This window comes from Brachyhypopomus gauderio, chromosome 1, assembly GCF_052324685.1.
Source record: "Brachyhypopomus gauderio isolate BG-103 chromosome 1, BGAUD_0.2, whole genome shotgun sequence".
Taxonomy (NCBI): Eukaryota; Metazoa; Chordata; class Actinopteri; order Gymnotiformes; family Hypopomidae; genus Brachyhypopomus; species Brachyhypopomus gauderio.
This window is the reverse complement of record NC_135211.1, coordinates 17,970,104-17,994,823: the sequence shown is the minus strand read 5'-3', so window position 1 is coordinate 17,994,823 and position 24,720 is coordinate 17,970,104. Positions and strand designations below refer to the sequence as shown.

Here is a 24,720-nt window from a genome sequence, read left to right as displayed (position 1 = left end):
ACTAGTGTATCCACACACACACACTCTAGTGTATCCACAGAAACACACACTCTAGTGTATCCACAGAAACACACACACACACACTAGTGTATCCACAGAACAACACACACACACACTCTATCCACAGACACGCACACACATAATAGTGTATCCACAGACACACGTACATACACACACTAGTGTATCCACAGAGACACATGTACACACACACACTACTGTATTTACAGAAACACACACGCACACAGTAGTGTATCCACAGAAACACACATACACACACACTCTCTATCCACAGACACGCACTCAGACTCTAGTGTATCCACAGAAACACACATACACACACACTCTCTATCCACAGACACGCACTCAGACTCTAGTGTATCCACAGAAACACACACACACACTAGTGTATCCACAGAAACACACACACTAGTGTATCCACAGAAACACACACACTAGTGTATCCACAGAAACACACACACTAGTGTATCCACACAAACACACACAGTGTATCCACACAAACACACTCTAGTGCATCATCAGAAACACACACACACACACACACACACACACACTCTAATGTATTCACAGAGACATACATACACACACACTATTTTATCCACAGAAATACACACACACACACTAGTGTATCCACAGAAATACTCACATGAAGTAATGTATCCAGAGGAACACAATCAAACTGTAGTGTATCTAGAGAAACAGACAGAAACACACTAGCTGTCGTGTGCAAGCCACAAATATACACATGCACATAGACACACAAGTAGGTGTGGACACAGTCATGTTAAACAACATAGTCATGTTAAACAATCATACCTATTACCTTCACATACACAGTTTAAACTGACATACACACACCATGTTCTGCTGCATGGTTAAACAGCTATTTATAATTATTGGTGATGATGATGATGAGAGTCTCCCCAGCAAGGTCAAACTTGGTCCTGTGTTATATTCTATTAATGTATTAGTAGTAGTCGTAGGAGAAGTAGTATTTGGCAGGTCTCCTCGTAAAGGTCTCTTGCATGAGCACACAGCACTACTAGAATCTTGTGTTTTACTCACTTATCCCTGCTGAGAATAGACACCATTTCTTTCTACGACAGACAGACAATTATCACGGCACGTGCACACACACACACACACACACACACACACACACACACATATACACATGCACGCTAGCTGCCTCCCAGGCTTGGCTGTGTGTGTTTTATCAGCGCGAGACAGAGTGTGTCTGGGTAGGCTCTATCTGTGATCGCACCCACAGCTTCTGGGCTGCTGTAAAGTGCACCATTGTGTGTGTAATGAGTTCTGTTCTCTTGCTCAGTTGGCCTCTCTCTCTCTCTCTCTCTCTCCTCTCTCTTTCTCTCTACCTCTTATCTCACTCTCTTCTCTCTCTAGTTCTCTCTTCTCTCTACCTCTCTTTCTTCTCTCTCTAGCTCTCCCTCTCTTCTCTTTCTCTAGCTCTCTCTTCTCTCTCTCTAGCTCTCTTCTCACTCTATTCCCTCTCTCTAGCTCTTTCTCTCTCTCCGCCCACCTGCAGTGTTGCCCCTCACAGTGGATGAGAGAGCCTAGCATTTTCTCTCCATTGTTGCTGTTTAGCGTATCCTCGTGTCTGTCCCCACAACGCCACTCTGAGTTGCACGTAACAGAACCCAGGTGACCCTTGACTGCCGGAGCTGGTGAAAGACAAGACACGCACGCGCACTCACACACACACAAACACACACAGCTCTGACACACCATACCCTACTGTGGAAAGACAGACTACATTTTCGATCTGTGTGAACATGTGGGTGAGTATGAGGAGCAGGTCCTGCATGGCTGCATGTCTCATTTCTTGAAGCCATCACTCTGTGTGGAGTTCCACCATGGACACACAAACTACACCAGCTGCATCCAGTCCAGTGCGATAAAGCCCAGCCCAGCTGTCCTGCCATGGACACCCACCTCACCCATGCAGCAGAGATTCGCTCTCTCACCTCCTGCTGATACGGGACCAGCCGTCCCATCAGGAGAAGCTCAGGACCTGCTATTTTCATTCTGCGTCTCTGACGCAGCCCCTTCCATGACGCTGGAGTTATTTCTGACCATTAATGCTGACCTCTCTGACATCTCTCACCTGCTGACCTTTGACTGACCTCTGACTGTCTGCTGTGTTCCAGAAAGCCGATGATCGGGAGAAACGTCAGGAAGCCCATCGTTTCCACTTCGACGCCATGTGAGGACGCAGACGTCAGGAGAGACACCACCACCAGACATCTCACCGCAGACATGACGTCACTGTTTACTCTCTGTGATCCCCCCCCCCCCCCCCCCCCAAGAGATAATTTATAAATTTCTGTTGAATGTGTTATTATTTATGACTAAGGCATGTCTGGGGACTCTGAGGGAAAAGACTGTTCCCCTTTTGGTCTGAAGACCAACAATGTTTTGTTTTATGTCGTTATTTGTGATCGATCAAGCCTAATACTGTACAGGAGTGTTGGCATAGGCGAGGCAAATAGCAGTTGTCCTCGCGAGGACACACCCCACAGGGACACCCTCTGTCATCTGGACTATCTCTCTTTGACTCAGTAAATGAAGCTGTGCCAGGGACAAACACCAAGACCAGATTTATTTGATTTTAAATGAATTCATTATGTTCATGTTGTTTATCATTTGATGTTAAGATGATGATTCTTTTGCTTTGTTGCTTTTTGACTGCATCCCGTCTGCCTCAGAAAAGCCGCAGACGTGTCCTGAACGGAGGTGATGGGGTCCAAACCCCCACTTCTCACTCTTGGGATGTGTGGCTGCTGTTTTTATTAACAATCGCAGCCGTCCTGACGGTGTCTCGACGGCCTGTGTTTCAAGGCAGTGTGTTTCATTTCAGTCTCAACACAGACATAGACATGTCCTCTCACACTCAAGGCCTTTCATCAGGAGCCTCTGAAGGTTTCTCTCCCCAGGGGCAGCTGGGGGCTACAGGCCAGGGAGCATCCACAACCCTCTGACCTTTAACCCCCTGACCATCAACACCATGGCTGGATGTCACATGCTCCGCAGATGAACCATCTAATGATGTCTTCCCATTAGATTGATATATTTCTCTCTCTCTCTTTCTCTCTCTCTCTCTCTGTGTGTGTAGGTAGGTCTGTGCAGGGACGTGTGTGTGTGTGTGTGTGTGTGTGTGTGTGTGTGTGTGTGTGTGTGTGTGTGTGTGTGTGAGAAAGAGAGAGAATCGGTAGGCAAGCAAATAGGTAAATAGCCTCAGTAAGGAAGTTTAGTGTAATGTAAGTAATGGGTGATGATGCCCTACATGAAACATACATGCCGTTGTCTTCTCCACATCATCTTGGTGTTATTTATCTCTGTCCCCGTGCACTCTCATCCCTTCCTGAACATTGGCACATTGTCACTCATATGAGTCTTTGTTGTTTTATATTTTTGTGTCAATTCTAACTACTGATATTGTACATTTCTGTTGTAAGACACTAAGCTGCAGGTGTAACAGTACAGCAGGATGTTCAGTTGGTTGCTGTGTGACTGCTTATTACCAGCTTGTTAGCATCTTCATGCCTCCAACGTGCACTGCGTGGTGACCTTCACGTGCAACGCGTGGTGACCTTCATAGCTGTTCTTCTCTTTCCAGAGTGCCATATCCTCGCGCTGTGACTAGCGTGGCCGTGGCCGTAAGACCGGTTCTAACCGGTTCTAACCCGTTCTTCACGGACGGTCTCTTCATTGATTTCTCTTGTCTGCTCTGCACTGTATGGACTTAACATTTTCGGGTGGATTGAGATTAATGTCATTACATGTACCTGGGAAATAAACATTTCCAAATAATCTGCTATGCTGATTTCGACTTGTACATTGAATTCTAAATTATTTGGCTATAAAAAAACCTTTACTGAATCTGAGATTGATTGAACTGAAACATTCAGACGGAATCGTTCCTGAAACTGCAGGCTCTGTCTAAGCCGCTAATCACTGTAGCTAAATTCGGTTCATCCCCGTTTTCCTGGTATCTGGAGTTGAATTCACATTCTAAATGTGGTGTGGAGATGAGAAGTCATTTCCTCTAAGCTGATTTAAGTTGGTTTTAGTAGCCATGGCAATTAAGTACCCTCACCAAATTACGCGGATTAATAAACAATTTAGGTAGTAAGCGCTGTTGAGGGTCGTAGTACAGCTGTGGTTCCCAACCTCCACACCAGAGTCGGGTTTATCATGAGCAGTAGTGATCACCTGTATCATGGGTCGTAGTATCACGAGTCTGCGTGTGGATTCTGGGGTAACTGCATTATATCCACGTCTCTACTTTAGTTTAGAAGCTTACTTCCATGTTTTGGAGTCCTGCGTCTGGTGTTCGTGTCTGAACCTTTGGCGACGCTTGTCTGGGTTTTAGCGCGTGTAGTTGGGTTCGTGTATTTGTTAGTTAGATAATAACCTAGATTAGACTCATTGTCAAGTCGGCTTGGGGTTGTTCAACTTGTTCGAACAATATTGTGTTCATGGTGACCATGATACACCAAATACATTTAGCCAAGTGTAGAAACAATTGATCTTCGCAGTGCACGAGCAGAACGGCCATAAACCATGAGAATGACTTGTGAGCCTCTTTCAGTGCCCTGTTGTACCGACCGCCGTCCTGATTTAAAAGAAATCTGATCGCTCGCGACGTGTGATGACGCGCGTGCAGCTCGCGCATCTCCTCTTCCCGCCGGTGATTGTCGCGTGTGTCTCGCGCCCTCTGCGTCCGCATCCAGTTCCACAGGCGGAGTCGGCTCACTGCGAGCTCCCTGTAAAAGGGTGCATGCGTACAAGCCGCTGCTCATTCAGGCAAACGGCGCCCGGAGCTCGAATGAAGCTCGTTTAGCGTTATCACTTCAGTTCCGCCCGACTAGGCGCTCACGCGCATCTCCAGCACGCCGCGCGCGCAACGGACTCTCCGGGTCACGCTCGCGCCTGCACGGGAGGAAGACGCCGTCTCTGGGAATACAAATCACACTTCTCAATGGGATTAACGGAGCTGTCTTTTACTGTCTTTCTCCGAGCCTCGAGGCGTTTGTTTTCCGTCAGGAATATCCGTGCCGAGTTCTCTTGTGTGTGAGGGATGGGATTATCGCAGTCGAAGAAAAGTTGGGATCTTTAAAAGTCTTCCGACATTGGATAGCGAAAATGTCAAGATAAAAGAGTGTTGAGCTCAAGAAGCGACCGAACGGGTAATAACGCAGCGAGAGGAGATGAACGGAGGTAAGTTTGGCCGGCTGCATTAGCCTCTCCAAGAAGACGCGCGGTGGTGCTCAAAAACAGGTTTTCATGCAAAAGTGCATGAAACGACTATGCATAATTATCGCCGTCGATTTATACAAACCGTTCGGTGTAGCGCGGCATTTCCCTTTCTAACAAGTTGTTCATTCTACGATACAAAGATTTAGGTCGCCACCTACAGGTGTGTTGTTTTATTTATTTATTTTAATAAACACATGTATTTCTCATAAACGTATTTTACCTAAATAGATCACACTAACAATCAACATATTTTATTCCAGGTCGAAATTTGAATCATGATGCAATTAATGTCTTGGCCCAACTCCAGCGACACACACTTGTCCCTAATGAGTCGGTTCGTGAGAGTGTGTTGGGCTGTAGCGCAACATCATATGAGAGTTGTGCGTTTGTGCTGCGCCTCGCGCACCTTCCCCGCGTCACTTTACTGCATCTGTGCTCAAGTGGCCGCGCGCGCTGCCTCGCGCCCAACTGCGGCTCCCCGCGCTCTGCCTCGCGCCCAACTGCGGCTCCCCGCGCCTCCTGCACGTCGCCAAGCAGTTTGTGCAAAAAAGTTGCTCAGAATAAAATATCATTTACAGAGACCAAACAGAAAAGCGTTGATTTTAATGAATTATGGGCTACATATACAGAGAAGAAAACCTTAAGGTCTGACAAATACACTGGAATCTCCGAGATTAAATAAAAGTTCATTACCAAGAACTGGGCGGCAGCCTGTTAGTATCATTGCATTTACAGTATGTTGATAGTTCAATAGTTCAAAATATCTTCATATATGAAAATATCGTATAATCTTCAGAAAACTCGTATAACACTTCGTCGTTTAAAGGGTTGTGTAGCATATATGTGAGTACTGTGGGTTGGTCTTCTGTGCAGAACCACTACCATCAGCCATATGTTCTTGACGTCTATAGATCAAACTGTTATTTAATGATGATGTTTCACTATTTATTGCAAGTAGTCGATTAATTTTCAGTGTGTGGAACCTATAAACCTTTACATATAAAACCTTTACATAGAAGCTTACCGGCGCGCACATGGACTCAAACTAGTCAGTATTCTAACGTGCCCGTAAAGGCCATCAAAATGTTGAAAACGTATCAGATCTTACATTGGCCTCATTGAAAATACAAGTAAAGGTGCGTTAAACTCGTCTAGTAATAAAGCAGGCTGCGGTTTCTTTTACTTTAGCACCTAATGGGCTCACATTAAGTGCTTATGTATAATACACATTACATATGCACTGAGAAATACATCCTGGGTTAATTGGGTTAGAATGTCGCGTTTTCTCTTTTGTAGTTTCTAGCGTCTCATTTGATTTGTAATTATGTTGCTGGTGCGTTTAACCGCTCACAGTTACAGTGTATCTTCTGGGTGTAAGGGGGAAAATGTGGAATATGTAGGCCTAAATTCACCACCACCTTCTCTTATTCCATTTCAAATGGGGCTACGGCGTTTCCAGATAATGTGGTAAATATGCACACAACAGGGATATACCGAATGATCCTCGCGTTTAGATTTTCCATAGACCTCAATTCAGAGGTTTTGCAGAGAATTACATCAAAGTTATTCGCCCAACTCCTATCTAATCCTGTTTAAAACCGACACCTCCACAGAACATCTGATGTATTGACACGGTAACCCCATGCAATGTACCGAATCATCAGTTAATAATAATAATAATAATAATAGTAATATTAATTAATAATAAACGTCGTTGTTTATTATTATTATTATTATTATTATTATTATTATGCAATGGCAAGTTTCCCCTTTAAATGTGAGTTTCTGGAAGTAAACCATCAAGGCAGCACAAAACTCACCAAGGATCAGTTTTGGTATCAAATTGTTAGTCCAGAAGACATAATCAACACTGGCTGATTCCTGGCTCAAAGGTCTGGTATTACATTACACCGTCTTACCGTTAGAGGTGCTGGCATCTCTCAGAGACGTTTGCCGTGTTTGGCGCGCTCAGTGAATGGAGTTAACGCTGATCATGGCTGTAGCGCGTCTCCCCAGCAGATGAAGGCCCTGTGATCCCGTCAGCCTCACCACCGAACCGCCTTCACCAGCTGAAATACTGCCGACTTAGTTCAATTACCATTGGACCGACATGAGATTACTGTATACGATATTTACGATTCCATCGCCGTTTACATCTGTTTTTGCAATGATGACTAAATATCTGTATGCTGAAAATGCAGTCCACTTTAATAAAAAATAGCGCGTTCCAGTGCGGAGGAAATAAAACGCAGAAACAAAAATGTGTACGTATGTAAAGGGTGTCTGATTAACTGGCGGGTAGTCTCAATATCTGTTCATAGCGACAAGTGCCATATGACACAGTGAGCGTAAAAAAATATATGCTGTTAATATTTTTCCTTATTGCCTGCTGGTATGGTGCCAGGGCAGTAAAACGACAGTGCTTTAATGTCTTTATATGTTTTACTACCAGTAGTAGACCCTGGCCTCTCGCTTGCTCACTGCCCTCGCCCCTGTCACATGGCCCCGCCCCTGACCCCTCCCTCTGGCTAATAGACCCCACCCATAGTCCCTGGCCTCTCTCCGTTTCCTGGCCCCTGGGGAAACTCTACAGAAAGGATCGATGCTAGGTGAACACAACCCTTCTCACACAGGGCACGCCAAGACATTATAAAGCTTCTCTCTAATGTAGAACAGATTGTGAGGGCTTGGGGCTATGACACACACACACACACACACACACACACACACACACACACACACCATTACTTCTTAATGTCTGTTGGAGAGCGTATAAGGGATCCACAGGGAACTCTGACTTTGGCCTTGGGAGATTTTTGTGTAATGACATGTACAGCTTTACAAAACTGCAGTATAATTTAAAGGTCTTAGCTGTTTGTTTACATTTTCATTATATTTATGAAACCTTAATGTTTGTGAAAGATTTCATTAAAACATACAAACATTATTTAGGTTATTTGCCACCTTTTTAAAGCTCTTATATATGCAGAGTGATGTTTGTGACTGTGATGATTTACAGTTGTTTCTGTTTCCTTTAGCCTGGATTCTTCTCATTGTTATAGAAGAGAGTTTTTCTCTTGCACAGAAAATCAGAGGTGTGTGTTCTCATTCTCACACTGCCATAGCTGTCAGAGAGACCATTAGTAAGACGACACTGTGGACATTCTCACACTGAAATAAGAAAATTGTGATCTTTCACACCAAGGTGTAATGGATTTGTTCTGAGAGGTGTTGGCAGTGTTGGGCACCACTGCTGAAACAACGCCATACAATCACAGGCCCTGTGTCTGATCAGTAACCTACTATACTGTTATATACATCCAGCATTATCTCCACTTTTGATCCCTTTGAGAAATTAAAGAGAGTGTCTGCTCTGAAATCTTACACAAATGGCAGTTCTGGTCTGATAATAAATGTGTGAGGGTTTCTGTCTCTGGGCCTGAAGACCAGCATCTCATCTTCTCATCTTCACAGAGGTGCAGAATGAAGGAGCCACACTGCCCAGGAGTGACCAGTGTGGCGTGTGGACCAAGAGCATCAGTGGAGGCCAGTTCATGTCGCCCAACTATCCCAGCACCTACCCGCCAAACAAGGAGTGTGTCTACGTCCTCGAAGGTCGGTGGAAAAAGACCCTAAGGTCAACGTAACACTTGTGATGAGAGAACGCTATTTCTCTGATGTCTACTGTCAAACTGAATTGTTTTTTTGTTGGTGGTTTTTTGATGCTAAAGTGAATGATGTTGTAAACAACATCATTAATAACGGTATCTCTCACACAAAACCTTTGGGATATAGCTCTCGCTGTGTCAGACATAACAAATGTCATATTTGTCTGGGCTTTGCTTTACTTTTTACGAAAACAACACATCTCTCCTCACCTCTCCTAATATATTTGCCAGTGCACACACCAAGATGTCTATCATCACTTTGACAGGATCATTTGTGACTCAGTAGACATATGTTCAATAAATTAGAGACATACACTACACACAAAACCTAATGGATATTTGGCTTTTGGGTGAAATTTCAGGATGAACCTAAAATGCACTCTAACCTTTACACAGGGCTCTCAAGTTTTGGATTCATGGCAGAGTGTGAGAGTTGTTGATTGGGGGGGGTGGCGAACGTCTTGTTGATTGGGGGGGGGGGGGGGGGGGGGGTTGTATATCGCGATCGATCACCAGTGGATATGGATATGGAGGTAAATAAACTAGATTTTTTTTCTCGCCGTGTGAAATCGGAGGTGTGGCGTGTGAGCGTGTGAAGACGGTCAAATGCGTGTGTCACACGCTCAATGCGTGAGACTTGAAAGCCCTGCCTTTACAGGTGAAAATGTGACCTTCTCTGAACTTTTGAATGCGCGTGTCCAACTGTTCAGTGTTTCAGTACTTTTTGCACAACTTGCTCCTCTAATAAGAAGTTTAACAGCAAAATTCACAACAGGTGTTTGATCTGTGAATCAATCAATAAATGTCCTGGTTCAGTTATAATTGGCATTCATACAGTCCTCCTCCTCATCATGCTGTGCACATTTTGACACCATGAGACCAAGATGGCACCTAACTGGTCATCAGTACCATTGTGAGCTTCAAACAGGATGTTCTCAGACGGGAGTGGCCACTGGGCTTAAGAGTGTCACAGTATCATCAGCAGGTTACGACAGATACAGACAGACTGGAATAGTCACAGAAAGGCATAGAAGTGGACGTCCTATGTCCATGTCCCACACTGATGACCACTTCATTGTGAACAGTGTCTTGTTCACCTCCAGGTACATTTAAGGGAGGCGAGAGACACCCAAGTGCGTGTGTGTAGACAGTACAGAACTGCCCTACACTTTGTGAATGGTACAGTGATACACCAAACCTACTTAAATAACATCGTTAATCCAGTCAGTGTGCCTCTGCGTGAACAACACAGGCCTAATTTCATCTTCATGGACGACAACACTCCAGCTCATCAAGGTCACATCATTAGGGAACAGCTGCAGGAGACTCGGGTACCTCATATGGAGTGGCCTGCACGTTCTCCAGACCTGATTCCCAAAGAAAACCTAGGAGATCAGCTCAGTCACCATGTAGAGGCTCATAACTCTGTACCCCAGAACCTCAATGACCTGAGGTCCCTTCAAGAAGAGTGGGACACCATGACCCAGCAGATCTTTGAACAGAATTCCAGATTACAGTGTTTGTAATGGACTTTCTTACAGCAAACATGGTTCAGAAGCAACTCTGCAGTAGCACCTGGGTGCGCTCACTTCATGACCAAATCTGAATGAATACTTTAGGTCACTGATTTGTTAATACAGTCTTCCATTATTTTAAGCATTTTACTGTATAATTTGCTTAGGCTACTGCCCCCACGACCCGGACACGGATAAGCGGATGAAAATGGATGGATGGATGGATGGATGGATACTGTATAATTTGACTGTTTTATTCTGTGTATATATAATAGAACCTATATTTCATAACACCTCCAGGATAAATGAGCAGTTATCCTCTTTCAAGTAAGAGAACAGACAATAATCTGATTTTGAGTATTTCATAAAATTAACCATTTCAGATGATTGCAAACCCAGTTAAATCACTAAACTCTTCACAGGAGAGTGAAAAGGTTTTTAAAACCTGTGCACTCTAGATTCCTTCAGACTGTTCTGTCCAGGAAAGATGAGGTGATTAACACGGGCCATGTGTTCAGTATTTAATGTGTTTAATGTTTTCAGTGTTTAATGTGTTCAATGTTGACTGGACAGAATAGGAAAAAGAGTGAAATTTTCAGAAACTGACGAACAGTAACATCTACAGTAACATTTATAGTAACGTCTACAGCCCCCATACTCAAATAGATGGCCCGCGAGCTGTTTTGAAAAGTGTTTTTTTTTTATGATATTTTTTTTCAATCGCGCTATTCCACTCTTATTTTGAAATCGCGCACCTCTATGGCAACAACAAACAAATAGCAGAGGTCCAAATGTGTTCGCCACCCGACCCCCCCCCCCCCCCCCCCCCCTCCCGTAAGTGGCCCCTTCAGTGATTGAAAAAATAAAATGTGGCCCGTCATCATTTCTATTTGAGTACCCCTGGTCTACAGTAATGTCTTCAGTAATGTTTACAGTAAAGTTTACAGTAACGTTTACAGTAACGTCTAACGTTTACAGTAACGACCATTAACATGTTGCAGTGTTTGGTGAGTTTGTCTGAAGGATATGATCCTACAGTCTACTTGAATAGTACTTAAATACTCTTGTACTGCCTTGGATTTTATAAATCAAAAGTCCATGCAGTTTAGGTTTGTAGTGATAATGCACCCATAAACGTATATTGCACAATCTAAAAAAAAAACTACATATACTGTATGTAAGAGTATATCTGTATGTGAGTCTTTAATTGGCAATAAGGTTTAATTAATTTATTTTATTTTATTCCTACTCATCTCCTTATGGAGACTTCTACCAGTGAGATTTTAACTCTCCCTGTTCTGAGCATCTGTGATCTGTCCAATCATTGCTTCTTACCATCTGCGATCTGTCCAATCACTGCTTCTTACCATCTGTGATCTATCCAATCACTGCTTCCTACACTTCCCTCTCTCTCCCCTTAGCACTCCCTCGCCAGAGAATCCAGCTGGTCTTTGATAAGAACTACTACATCGAACCCTCGTTTGAGTGCCGTTTCGACCACCTGGAGATAAGGGACGGCCCCTTCGGCTTCTCCCCACTCATCGACCGCTTCTGCGGCTCTAAAAGCCCAGGGGTGGTCACCTCCACCGGCCGCTTCATGTGGGTAAAGTTCCTGAGTGACGAGGAGCTGGAAGGGCTTGGCTTCCGTGTCAAATACACCTACATAGCAGGTACTACTGAACGAAGACCTGCTGCACTCAAACACAGAGCCCACCACATGTGGCCATGGTACAGCAGACGTGCAGTCAGCAACTGGTTGTTATTTCTCAGACTGTAAGTGGTACTTTGACTCCATGCTGTTTAATAGCAATGGACGCACTAGGGTTCCTCTTGGGCATAGTTAAAGGATGAATTCTCAAACTTTTACTTCATTCATAATCACCCATAGCACAATGTCGCCAACAGATTTAAAAAGAAACACCTGAAAGTGTAATCTGATGCTCCACTTACTGTGTTTAATCCCAGTAAGTAGCCACAGAGCACTGGTACATTTCCCAGTACTGTATTTGTTAGGGATGATTGTGTTATTGTGCAATTATGTGAGCAATGTCATGTTCAATTGTACGTGGGACTGGCAATGAATTATATTATGATATTGGGTTACAAAATGGTAAACTACAGCCTTCAAACCAACTCTGGAAGACTATAGTGCTGCAAATTGTGCCCATAGTAATGAGCAGATGAGTTTAATCGGGTGTGAAAAAGCAAGTTAAATGCTAAACCTGCAGAGTTGAACATCCCTGATTCTGCAGAGTTGAACATCCCTGATTCTGCAGAGTTGAACATCCCTGATTCTGCAGAGTTGAACGTCCATGATTCTGCAGAGTTGAACGTCCATGATTCTGCAGAGTTGAACATCCATGATTCTGCAGAGTTGAACATCCATGATTCTGCAGAGTTGAACATCCATGATTCTGCAGAGTTGAACATCCATGATTCTGCAGAGATGAACATCCATGATTCTGCAGAGATGAACATCCCTGATTTTGCAGAGTTGAACATCCATGATTCTGCAAGGAGGAACATCTCTGGCCTTGCAGGATGGAGCATTCCTGCTCTGTGTTCTGGTTTCCACAGACACACAGTGCACTTTTTGACATTAAATGTAATGGGATTTTTTGCTCTGCTGTAGTCACAGGCCGTTAGGCCTTCCATGTGTTAAACAGGTCAAATAAGAAAAACAGCCAATCAGATCAGACTGCAGGTTTTCCCCACTGCTATGCCCACAACTCTCTTAAACAGGATTTTATCGTTCTTCTCAAGCTCGTGTTTCCACCCTGCGATATCTAAGTAATGCAGGGTCTGCCTTATCATTTCAGACCCAGATTTTAAATTGCACGTGGGCGGACTCCTAAATCCAATCCCAGGTAAGCTCTCACATCTTTCACTGCTGTGTTCAATTCCGTTTGGAGAGTCCTCTGTTCTGCGAGGCTGCCTGCTGCCTATCTTCTCCACCCCACACTCTATCTTCCACCATAATGCTACCTCCTCGTGTGTGTGTGTGTGTGTGTGTGTGTGTGTGTGTGTGTGTGTGTGTGTGTGTGTGTGTGTGTGTGTGTGTGTGTGTGTGTGTGTGTGTGTGTGTGTGTGTGTGTGTGTGTGTGTGAGAAGTTTTGTCCATATGTCCGTTTTATTTCTGTCACCCTCTCCTCCTGCTCTCTCTCTCAGCCAATCCTCCAGCGCTGTTTGCAGTCCATTGTGTATTCTGCTATTCCTCTTCCTCTTTCCTCTTCCTCTTTTGTCGTTAGGTTACAAGTCTTCTCTGTCCCGTCTTTGTGTCTCCTCCAGACTGTCAGTTTGAGGTCAGCGGCTCGGACGGCTTCGTCCGTTCCAGCCAGGTGGACGAGGAGGAGAAGGTGAAAGTGGGCGATGCCCTCGACTGCATCTGGACAATCCGTGCTCCTCCCCATTCCAAGGTAACCGCCCCCTTTACAGTTGACCCCGCCTCCCATGCCCACCCTGCTGTTTCTGCAGAGGCACATCCCCAAACCCCATCTTGATTAGCCCACGGGGGAGGGCCCCACCCCGGGGCCACAACTGTGCTGAGGCATCTTTTGAAAAGTGAACTCAAATTAGTAGTGCAGTGCTTGCAGATATAAGGCCTGGGAAGCTGAAATAGCTGCAGCACAGAATCAGCAATAGCAGGGATAAGACAAAAGGCCGTGGGCTGGGATGACAGGGGGGTTGGGTGGGGCAGAAGGGGTATAAGAAGACAGTAAAGACACTAAACACACACACGCACACACACATATTAAAAACACACACATAAAGCCCAGACTAATTCACGCAGACTGTTTTAAAAGCATTTCCAAAGTTAACTGGCACGTTTGTAAGTACATCCCTGTTCATATATATAGTCATAGTGCAGTGCAATGAGCATCAGATCAGATATGACTGCAAATATGTCTCACGCAGATAAGTCTCAGTACAACATGCCTACAAAGTTACTACACTACACCACTGCGCATGCGAATTTTCATTTCTAAACGTTATGTGGGCTCAGGAGTGGTCTCAACAAGCTTATTCCGTGCCTACAGATATACCTGCGCTTTCTGGAATATCAGATGGAGAACTCGAATGAGTGCAAGAGGAACTTTGTTGCCATCTATGATGGCAGCAGTGCCATCGAGAACCTCAAGGCAAAGTTCTGCAGCACCGTGGCCAACGACGTCATGCTAGATACGGGGGTGGGCGTGGTCCGCATGTGGGCCGACGAGACCAGTCGGCTCAGCCGCTTCCGCATGCTCTTCACCTCCTTTATAGATCGTAAGTATTCGTTCATTCGAGTGAATGACACGACGCAAACGTAATACATCATAATTCGTGTACAGTGAAATGCCATCCATTAATGCTCGTTACTAAAACTTGATCTCGCAGAAAAGATTGCTATCAAGACTTCTAAGACTGGGAGTTTCTTTTCGGAGCTACGCAATTCTTTTCAAGGATGAAATCTTTTATAAATCCCCCTTCCCAAGAAAAGAGTAATCGGATCGTTTCTTCATCCTTCTGATCTGCCGTGTCTGAGTCATTCAGTTTATTTTTTTAATTTGACTCTCTTTTCAAGCAGCGTTGATTTCTCCACGATGCGTGCGTCTGTGCAGCAGCACAGATATCAATATTTGTTCAGTGCATGTGTACATGTGCAGGCATTAGTGCCTTCTTTACTTTTTATGAACAGTGAGACACAGTGAGACAGTGAAACACATGCACTGCTCACATACTGTGCATGCACTGCTCACATACTTCATCCCGTCACATTTTACTGAGGTGTAATGACGAACCATCAAATCCCCACTGACCACGGAATAAACATCTAATATCTATGTATTTAACGGAGATTACAGTAGAGTTTAGCCTGTAAAGGACCGACCAGAGCTACATGATCAGACATGCCTGAGTCAGATTCACTGCCTGTCAAGGTCTGTATCTAGTACGCCCACACATCAGGCTGGAATTCTGCACAGGCCTGGCACATCTAGGCATGACCTTTGACTAACCTGTGCCCAGTCAGCCTTAAAAAGCGCTTGTGCCAGCAACCTTGTCCACAGACGCATTCATATTTCATCCCTTAACGCTCTCCAGGCACGTGGAGTGCTCGTGCACTAATGCCAGCACGGACTGCAAACACGAAGGCATTAAATAAAGATGGCGTGCAGCCTACAGCGGTAGTGTAGCTTTCGTTTGGACGCTGCCGTCGCCCACATTAAAGTCGACGTGATCAACGCATCAAAGTCTCATAGCAACCCTAATCAATGCATCTTTGGGGTTTGGATGATTGACACTGCTGCGACTGCCCTGTTTTTGTCTGACATCATTTTATTCTAACCAGGTTACATTTATATGTAGCACTCTGTAGCTTCTATTCCCAGAGCAGGCTGCAGGCTCACTCCCATATCGACTGATTTGGTGATAAATCTAAAGGCAGGAGGTAGCTCATCCATCATGAAGCAATGTTGTTGTTGCAGTATAAAGAGTTCGGAGCACGCTGACGTTCAGCACGCTTAGAGGAGCGTTAAAGTCATTAAAGCCAGCACCACACAAAGCGGCGATATCGAAAAGGCAATTAACTTCACTCCCCTTTAACCTCTGCCTTCATTTCAAATAGCAGAGTGGCTGCTTAACATGCCGGTTATGTATTGTACCACGCTTGCTATGCTAATGGGTCAGTCTTAATGGAAAAGTGGAATGATTCATCTGCACTGAGAAAGAATGAAAAGCTGTAAAGTTAGTAATTCAGAGGGAAGTGCTGTATTATATTTTTACACGCTTGCTTTTCGTGACTGTTTAAACATTGTATGTAAATTAAGGATAATTACTGCAGAGCGAACAGTTGTTCTTTTCCTAGCCTGTGATATTTTTATTACATGCCCGGATAATCAGGGAAATTAATGGCCACACTCATTGGCAACTCAAAGTGAATGTGATATGTTTATGGCGCACAACTCAGATGGCCTCCAAACGTCTACAAACGCAGCAGCACTGTGAAAGTGGCCCGCACACCCGCAGGGATTTCGTTGCCTTCATCCATCAGACTGCACACAAGCTCCAGTGAAACGGTTCAACTTAACTAACACTCACCACAGCTTGACTTCAGGTGTACAGACTACACGGTGTTCTTATTAGGTATAACTGTTGATAATACATCTTTGGATAGAATATCAGATACAGTGAGTGGGAGTTGGTACAGCATCTGTCAGTTCTGAAAGGTGTTTAGAGAGTTTGGCACAGAGCTCACCATGTGTTTGTCTGAACTGGGGAACAGAGCCTCATCAAAGGCCCTAGCAGACACATTCATCTTTATAAGATGGTGAGGCAGTGGTGCTGTCTCTGGCTGTCATGTTGAATAGTCTTCTCCTATCTGGAGAGTAGAGCACACCTAAAACATGAAGCCTTCCACTGCCCTGCACAGGGAGGGCGTAGAATCTGAGGTAGGGTGGAGGGGCTGGGGAGGGGCGGAGTCTAACAGAGGCAGGGTGGGGTGTTGGGGCGGAGTCTAACAGAGGCAGGGCAGGGTGTTGGGGCGGAGTCTAATAGAGGCAGGGCGGGGTGTTGGGGCGGAGTCTAACAGAGGCAGGGCAGGGTGTTGGGGCGGAGTCTAACAGAGGCAGGGCAGGGTGTTGGGGTGGAGTCTAACAGAGGCAGGGCAGGGTGTTGGGGCGGAGTCTAACAGAGGCAGGGCAGGGTGTTGGGGTGGAGTCTAACAGGTAGGGCAGGGTTTTGGGGGTGGAGTTAAGCGGAGGCAATTAAGGGGCGGAGACTAACCGAGGCAGAGGAAGGCATGGGCAGCTTGACACTGAAAGTCTGAAAACAGGTGCTTGTTTGAAGGTGTGAGATGACTAATGAGTTTGGAAGCTGAAAATGCCGCTGACTCCTGTGGAGAGATGAGCAGTGCATCATGACCTTTCACCTACCCATCAGACACTTAGCAAGAGTCCGTGTTTGACTAGGTGTGTGTGTGTGTGTGTGTGTGTGTGTGTGTGTGTGTGTGTGTGTGTGTGTGTGTGTGTGTGTGTGTGTGTGTGTGTGCGTGGGTGTGTGTGTGTGTGAGAGAGAGAGAGAGAGAGAGAGAGAGAGAGAGAGAGAGAGAGAGAGTGTGTGTTGCCTGTGTGGATGTGTTATTGAATAACTACAGCTTGTGTTTAGTGGCTTAGTAGAATTTTTATTGCACCTAAAAGGACACTTGATCTCTCTCTCCCTTCCTCTTTCTCTTCCTGTCTTTCTCTCTCCCTTTCTCATCCCCCCCCCTCTCTCTCTCATATTCTGAGCCCGCTGCTTTAATCAGTGTCTGACAGGAGTCACTGTGCCACTCTGCTCATGCTGCTGATCAGGACGTCTGCTGTGCTGTGAGAGCAGCAGTATTGAGTCTCCCAGCGTTCCTGAGTCACACCCATGTTTCACACACACCCCAAACAGGAGTGTCTGTTAAGAGTGTCCTGCTTGTGTGCTGGTCAGGGTCCAGATGGATTTCTCATCATTGTTTTCTATAGTCCAGTCTTTTTTTATGATTAACTTTTTATTGAATTTTTAATTAAGCCTTACCCTGAAATACAACATTTGATCAAACTAAAAAAAAAAAAAAAGAGGGCAATTTACACGCATACACCTATACACCCGCATACACCTATATCCATACATACATACATAAATAATAAAATAAATAATATAAAATAAAATAATAACAGCTTGCAGACACTGCTTTACACAAAACAATATATATATATATATATATATATATATATATATATATATATATATATATATATATATATATATATATATATATGAAGAGTTTGGTTCCAAAACGCGATAAACGCCATTTAAAAAAAAAATGAGTTAGAGCCAGAATCAGAATGGTATGTGACCACTCTTGAAAAGCCAATATTCAATTTTGATCAAAACGCCAAATCGGCTGTGTAATACTGCCCTGTTTTCTCTCTTTCTTTCCAAAATGCAACAAACGCCAATCCTGATTTCCCGCAGAACGCCACATCTCCACTCATCCAATCACAGCGCACCACCACATGGAAACACCATAGACGCGACCTGTTGAGCCGCCCGGCATTTCTTGTAGCCTACTTTGTTAAAATATATCTCGTTTTTCACTCTCAAAATCCGCGAAAATGAACGGTTTTGATAGTATAGAGGAGCCTGTTCTATTTATGTTAATAGTTATACTATTTTCACTATTTATGTCTGTAACGGGTGCGAGAGAGTCGAGGATGCAAAGACGAGGTGCGTTCAAAGGCTACGTTTATTAGGCTTGACGCTGGACACACTCACGGCGTCTTGAAACAGCTGTCAATCACACTGAACAGTACACGCTCACGGCGCATCATAACACCAGTAGAATACACTACACAGTACACGCTCACAGCGTGCTGACACGGTTTAACACACACAACGAATGTCACGTTAAAGACGAGCACCAAACGATACAAACACACACACTATATACACGTAGCCTAACAAGCACCGCGTGAAACACATTAGTCTTTACGACTTTAAGTGAACACACACACACACACACAAAGACACGGACAACATTAACACACGCTCGAAGGGAGGGGTTCGGGGCAGTAGCGTGACAATGTCTTGTTCGTTAATTAAATGTTTTGAAATTTGTGTTTTTAGGCCCAATGGTCAAACTATTATATTAAAATGTAAAATTTACAGTTATTTGTTATTGTATTTTGCACATTTTCAGTCAAAAAATATATTCTATTGATGCCAAAGGATATACAAGACATTTTGAAAAAAACATGGCATGGATTTATTGCGCTTTGCGAAAAAACGAATTGTTTTTTTAAATAAATCTTTAAATATTAAAATCTTGATTTGATTTCTTTGTGTTTTTTTAACCTTAGTATGGTATTTGAAAGTTTGAAACAGAAAACAGTGGTTTTCAGCCTACCACTTTTTTGCTAAAGAAAACACATTTTTACTCAAATTGATCAAAATGGATTTATAGCGTTTTGGAACCAAACTCTTCATATATATATATATATATATATATATATATATATATATATATATATATATATATATATATATATATATATATATATTAGAGGTGTGCCAAAAAATCGATTCATATATCAAAAATCGATTCTCATTTACTACGATTCAGAATCGATTTTAAATGTCCCAAAATCGATTCTAAGTCGTGGTGAAGTCTCGCGTTACGTAATTACAACATTACGCGAGACTTTACGCAGCATGTTCTGGGACACACTCATGCGCGGAAAAGGTTCAAAACACATGGAGGAAAGAGATATTCAACCTGTCCGGTCTTCATTTAAGGCAAAAATATGGGTTCATTTTGGTTTTTACCGAATGCCGGGGAAGACCGAACTGGACACAATGTAGCTCGTGTGCAAGGCTTGTGTAACGGTGAGCACGGGAGCGTTAATATAGAGAAGGGTGAGAAATAATATAGAGAAGGATGGACTCAAGTGCCGGTGTTCTGTCGGATTTTCCTACCTTGTCGAATTTTCCTACCGTATCAGCTGGCAGCGCGTATTTATAGACTAGTCTGTCGAATTTCCCTCCCTTGTCGAATTTTCCTACCGTGTCCGTTGGCATCACGTATTTGTAGACGTATCTCTTAGTTTGTTTACCTTATGGAAACGTCTTAATGTAGCGCAAATCAGCGTTTAAAAAGTAGTATTGTAGACATATCTCTTAGTTTGTTTACCTTATGGAAACGGCGTAATGTAGCGCAAATCAGCGTTTAAAAAGTAGTATTGTGGACGTATCTCTTAGTTTGTTTGCCTTATGGAAACGTCGTAATGTAGCGTAAATCAGCGTTTAAAAAGTAGGATGAGCTTTAAAATAAACGTTTTATTTTGCGTATTAATGTATTATTAATAATAATACAAGCAAATTGGATTGTTTACATCTTTGAATGAACATGTTTTTAGCCTGTGTGTCATTATAAACCAGCATTATTAAGTTCAACACTACAGGTAGTGTTACACGGTTAAAAAACATTATAAATAGCAATAAAACATTAAAAAAGAACACGTTCACTTACTGCACTGATGTAGGAGTAAATGGCATTGATGTGGAGGTAGTAAAACGGCGCTGTTTAAAACATTTTACACAACTAGTTAACTTAATGCACAGTTGAAAACATTGCAATTGCAAACAAAGAAGAAATTATAAACAAGAAATTAACTTACTGCACTACTGAAAGGACTAAATAGTACTGCACTGTTGAAATTCGCTAGAAGGTAGAAAAAACCAATGGGTGTAGTAGGCGGCCACCAAAATAGTGACGTAAAGCGACTTGCGCATGTGCAGTAAGCCTTGGTATGAATTTTCGATGGGTAGGAAAAATCGACAGAACACCTGTTCGCAAGAGCAAGACGTTTGACACTCGTCAAATGTATTAGCGAGAGGGAAACGCGCACAGCGACCCAGAACGAACAAACAAAACAACACAGGAGACTCAACGCGCAAGAAAATCGAAAGCAAAACTGTGAGGGCACGGAGTAAATAGAAACAAAAAACCAATGCGGAAAATACAACGCGTGAAAAATAACACTCAACCGTAGTGAGACGGGAGGAAGAAACAAAACAACAACAGTAACTAAAAAACAGCGTGGATAAATGCAACGCGAAAACGAAACCAAGGACACCAGCAGAAGTAACTGGCAAAAAACGCTGCAGCAAAATAAAACCCTTCCCAAAAATAAAGGCAAAACGGATAGGAAGACATACAGGATTGGGAAAACTTGAGATGGGTCAGGAAGCGACGCATAAGATACTCGAATAAGTAAAGAGAAAGCATAACAGATAGAGGTGGCGAGACACCGTTAAACGATAAGCAATCACAGAGAAAGCAGAGACTGGCTGAGAACTAGGGTGGGCGGATCGATATTTATATCGATAGTATCGATACAAAGGTGAGGATCGGTATCGGATCGATACCACAGCAAAAATATCGATTCTTTTGCTGCAGTTTAGAGGTCTGCCCGCACCTGCTTGTTTTAGTCCCGCTCCCGCCCGCACCAGCCAAAAAATCACTTGTTTTAATCCCGCACCCACCCGCCACATACACATTTCTGTCGCCCCCACCCGCAATCCTAATATGAATTGAATTAATTAGATTTAGTACTTGAAATTTTCTTATGTATTTATTAAAACAGCAACATAGCGATGGATCGCGCTGTCCTATTTCTTACCACAGTCCAAACACATGCCGTCAGGTGACGTACACCAACACTTTCTGATATCAGTCACAACAAGCCGATTTCCCTCTCCATTAATTACAATGGAATATGACTTCCATACATCAGACCGCTGGGCTGGGAGTCCAGTAGAACCTGTGCAAGATCTTGAATTGAATGAGCCGTGTTTTCATGTCTCTAGACATCTGTTTAGAATTGCCTACTATATTTGCCCAGTTGTCGTCTACGAATGAGTGTCCCAAATCCTCCTCCCAAATTGCCTTCAAAGCAGATATAACCTTACTGCCTATCGAATTTATCAACAAAGAGTAATATTTAGAAGCCTTCTGTCCAGATCCAAGAATATTTAAAATAGTTTCGAAGGAATCTATGTTTTGGAGAGAAGGAGGATACCAAACACGCTTATAAGCAAATGTCTTAGTTGAAGATATCGCCAAAACTGATTGTTGGACAAGTGAAATTTATTTTTCAATAACTCAAATGATAGAAGTGTGTTACCCTCAAATATGTCACCCACAAATAAAATTCCTTTGTTTATAGTCCAGTCTTCACTTATGCATCCAGGTCAGAGTAATTCATGCTCCAGTTCCAGTTCTTACAGGTGTCCTTCTCTCCCTCAGCTCCTTGCTCTGGCAACACCTTCTTCTGCCACAGTAACATGTGCATCAACAACTCCCTGGTGTGTAACGGGGTGCAGAACTGTGTCTACCCCTGGGACGAGAACCACTGCAAGGGTGAGCGTGCCCTTTAACCTCTGACCTCAGTCCTGAGTCCAGAGACTGACCTGACATTTTCTAAAATGAACTCTGTCTGTTTTAAACAGTTACATGAATGCCTTTATGAGGAGAGAACAATAATGCTGTACATGCCCCTGTCACATGCTGTAGACACTTTCAACAGTGATTTCAATCCAGTAACAGAAAAGCTCGTTATTTAATCTCTCTTTGTGCATTTCATCTCAGAGAGGAAGTCCAAGGGCCTTTTCCACCAAATCACCAAAACCCACGGCACAGTCATCGGCATCTCGTCTGGCGTGGTCCTGGTCCTCCTCATCATCTCCATCCTGGTGCAGATGAAGCAGCCGCGTAAGAAGGTGGTGGCCCGCCGCACACCCGTCTTCAACAAGGCCGGCTTCCAGGAGGTCTTTGACCCGCCCCACTACGAGCTCTTCTCGCTGCGAGACAAGGAGCTGTCGTCCGAGCTGGCCGAGCTGTCCGAGGAGCTGGACAGCTTCCACAAGCTGCGGCGTTCCTCCACCGTGTCTCGCTGTGTGCACGAGCATCACTGTGGCGCGCAGGTCCCCTCGGGCGGCAGCGTAAAGCACAGCCGCTCCACGCTCAGCTCCATGGAGCTCTCCTACCACAACGACTTCTCCAAGCCACCGCCGCCCCCCATGAAGACCTTCAACAGCAGCATGGGAGGGGCCGGGGGCGGGGCCGTGGGAGGGGCTGGTGGCGGCTACAAGAAGAGCTGCTATGGCTACAAACAGACTCACGAGTGTGCGGAGCAGGTGATTGAAGACCGCGTCATGGAGGAGATGCCCTGCGAGATCTACGTCAGGGGCGGGAGTGTGGGCGGAGCTGCCGGAAGCATCGGCAGCGGCTGCGGCAGTATCAGCATCCGTAACCATGGCAGCTCGCGGAGCAGCAGCGCCACGGGGCCAGACCCAGGCCAGCGGTCCATTTCCATGGACTTCTGAACCCGGGAAAATGAAAGAGGAAGAGGAGGGAGAGGAAGAAGAGGAGGGTTTTTGACCTTCATGCCTTGGTGTTGGTGGGTTAGCAGTGAGGAGGGTGGGGAGATTGCAGGACGTCCTGCTGTGTGTGTGAGGGACAGTCTGCAGGACGTCGTGCTGTGTGCGGGAGGGACAGTCTGCAGGACGTCCTGCTGTGTGTGTGAGGGACAGTCTGCAGGACGTCGTGCTGTGTGCGGGAGGGACAGTCTGCAGGACGTCCTGCTGTGTGTGTGAGGGACAGTCTGCAGGACGTCGTGCTGTGTGCGGGAGGGACAGTCTGCAGGACGTCCTGCTGTGTGTGTGAGGGACAGTGTGCAGGACATCCTGCTGTGTGTGTGTGGTAGTGGAGAGGCAGAGAGAAAGAAAGGGAAGCCATTTTTATCAGTGTATAGTATTAAAACAAGAGAAAAAAGGACAATAACATATAGGCTTTGTGTTGTTGCTTGGCAGTAACTCATGGATTCTTTTGCATCATTTTGATTGTGTGCACAACCTGATTAAGATGATAATGATGACGAAACAGCTGTTTACTCTGACAACATCCCCACTCCTCCCACAGTGCACACACACACACACACACACACACACACACACACAGTTTAAAGCGCACGTGTTTCATTCGAGGACCCTGAAGGGTAAAGTTTACATTTTATGTCTTAGCGGTGGAAGTTGGTACATCAAGTTGTTCGCCAATAGCTTAACTACATAGTTTTATACCTGTATAGAAAAGGCATTACACACACAGTTTAAAGCGCACGTGTTTAGAAGGTTAGTTCTTCATACTTTCTTGCAGGTTTAGTGTAGCCTACTTGGTTTTAATCGTTGTATGACCTCAGTTCAGTCCCCCTGTGTGTGCATATTTCATTTTTTATTAGCATCTTGTACACAGTAAAGCAGTGTGGGGAAACCCAGATAGACACACACACACATGAACATACATAAACGCACATACACAGATACTCTCACACAACACAATTATGTTGTCTTTCTGTGCACACATCCTGCAAAAGTGTATAGTATTCAAGGGACCAGCCTACACCATACAGCATAGTAAACAGAAACAAGGCTCATGCCTTTGTACAGGAATAATCCCGTTTGTACAGGAATAATCCCGTTTGTGCAGGAATAATCCCGTTTGTGCAGGAATAATCCCGTTTGCTGGTCTTTGAGTAAAGGTTAATCGGAATATATTTTTTAACCCATGAATGTTGTATATCAAAACTGCGCTTCCATTTTAGCCATGACATAATTGTAAAGATGTAAGAAATGTCTAACTATATGTTTTAATAAAATGACATCACATTAATGTAATT

General features: G+C 44.2%; 2 protein-coding genes across 3 annotated transcripts in view; both read left to right on the top strand.

Annotated features, from left to right (window-relative positions):
* The window catches only part of itfg1 (integrin alpha FG-GAP repeat containing 1), a 123,594-nt gene extending 119,740 nt beyond the window's left edge, over positions 1-3,854 (top strand). The window contains exon 18 of the mRNA XM_077000440.1: positions 2,187-3,854. Coding sequence (XP_076856555.1) covers positions 2,187-2,246 — 60 coding nt within the window. The 3' untranslated portion in view covers positions 2,247-3,854. The remainder of the gene's footprint in view (positions 1-2,186) is intronic.
* Positions 3,855-4,729: 875 nt separating this feature from the next.
* On the top strand, positions 4,730-24,718 carry neto2a (neuropilin (NRP) and tolloid (TLL)-like 2a). 2 transcript variants are annotated; one of them, XM_077000374.1, is made up of 9 exons: positions 4,731-5,259; positions 8,337-8,393; positions 8,773-8,913; positions 11,902-12,150; positions 13,300-13,347; positions 13,769-13,896; positions 14,518-14,746; positions 22,293-22,406; positions 22,635-24,718. In XM_077000374.1, the coding sequence occupies exons 1-9, from the start codon at positions 5,250-5,252 to the stop codon at positions 23,369-23,371; spliced, it is 1,713 nt and encodes a 570-aa protein (XP_076856489.1). In that variant the 5' UTR covers positions 4,731-5,249; the 3' UTR covers positions 23,372-24,718. The 2 variants fall into 2 exon arrangements, with proteins under 2 accessions (XP_076856499.1, XP_076856489.1); XM_077000384.1 differs by lacking the exon at positions 8,337-8,393 and having other exon boundaries at positions 4,730-5,259.
* Positions 24,719-24,720: the final 2 nt, after the last annotated feature.

Bases quoted from the DNA above. Each gene is read 5' to 3' on its own strand.
- neto2a (XM_077000374.1), top strand. The intron at 8,394-8,772 runs GTGTGTGTTCTC...TCATCTTCACAG, and splicing joins TCTTGCACAGAAAATCAGAG to AGGTGCAGAATGAAGGAGCC. The intron at 12,151-13,299 runs GTACTACTGAAC...TTATCATTTCAG, and splicing joins CAAATACACCTACATAGCAG to ACCCAGATTTTAAATTGCAC.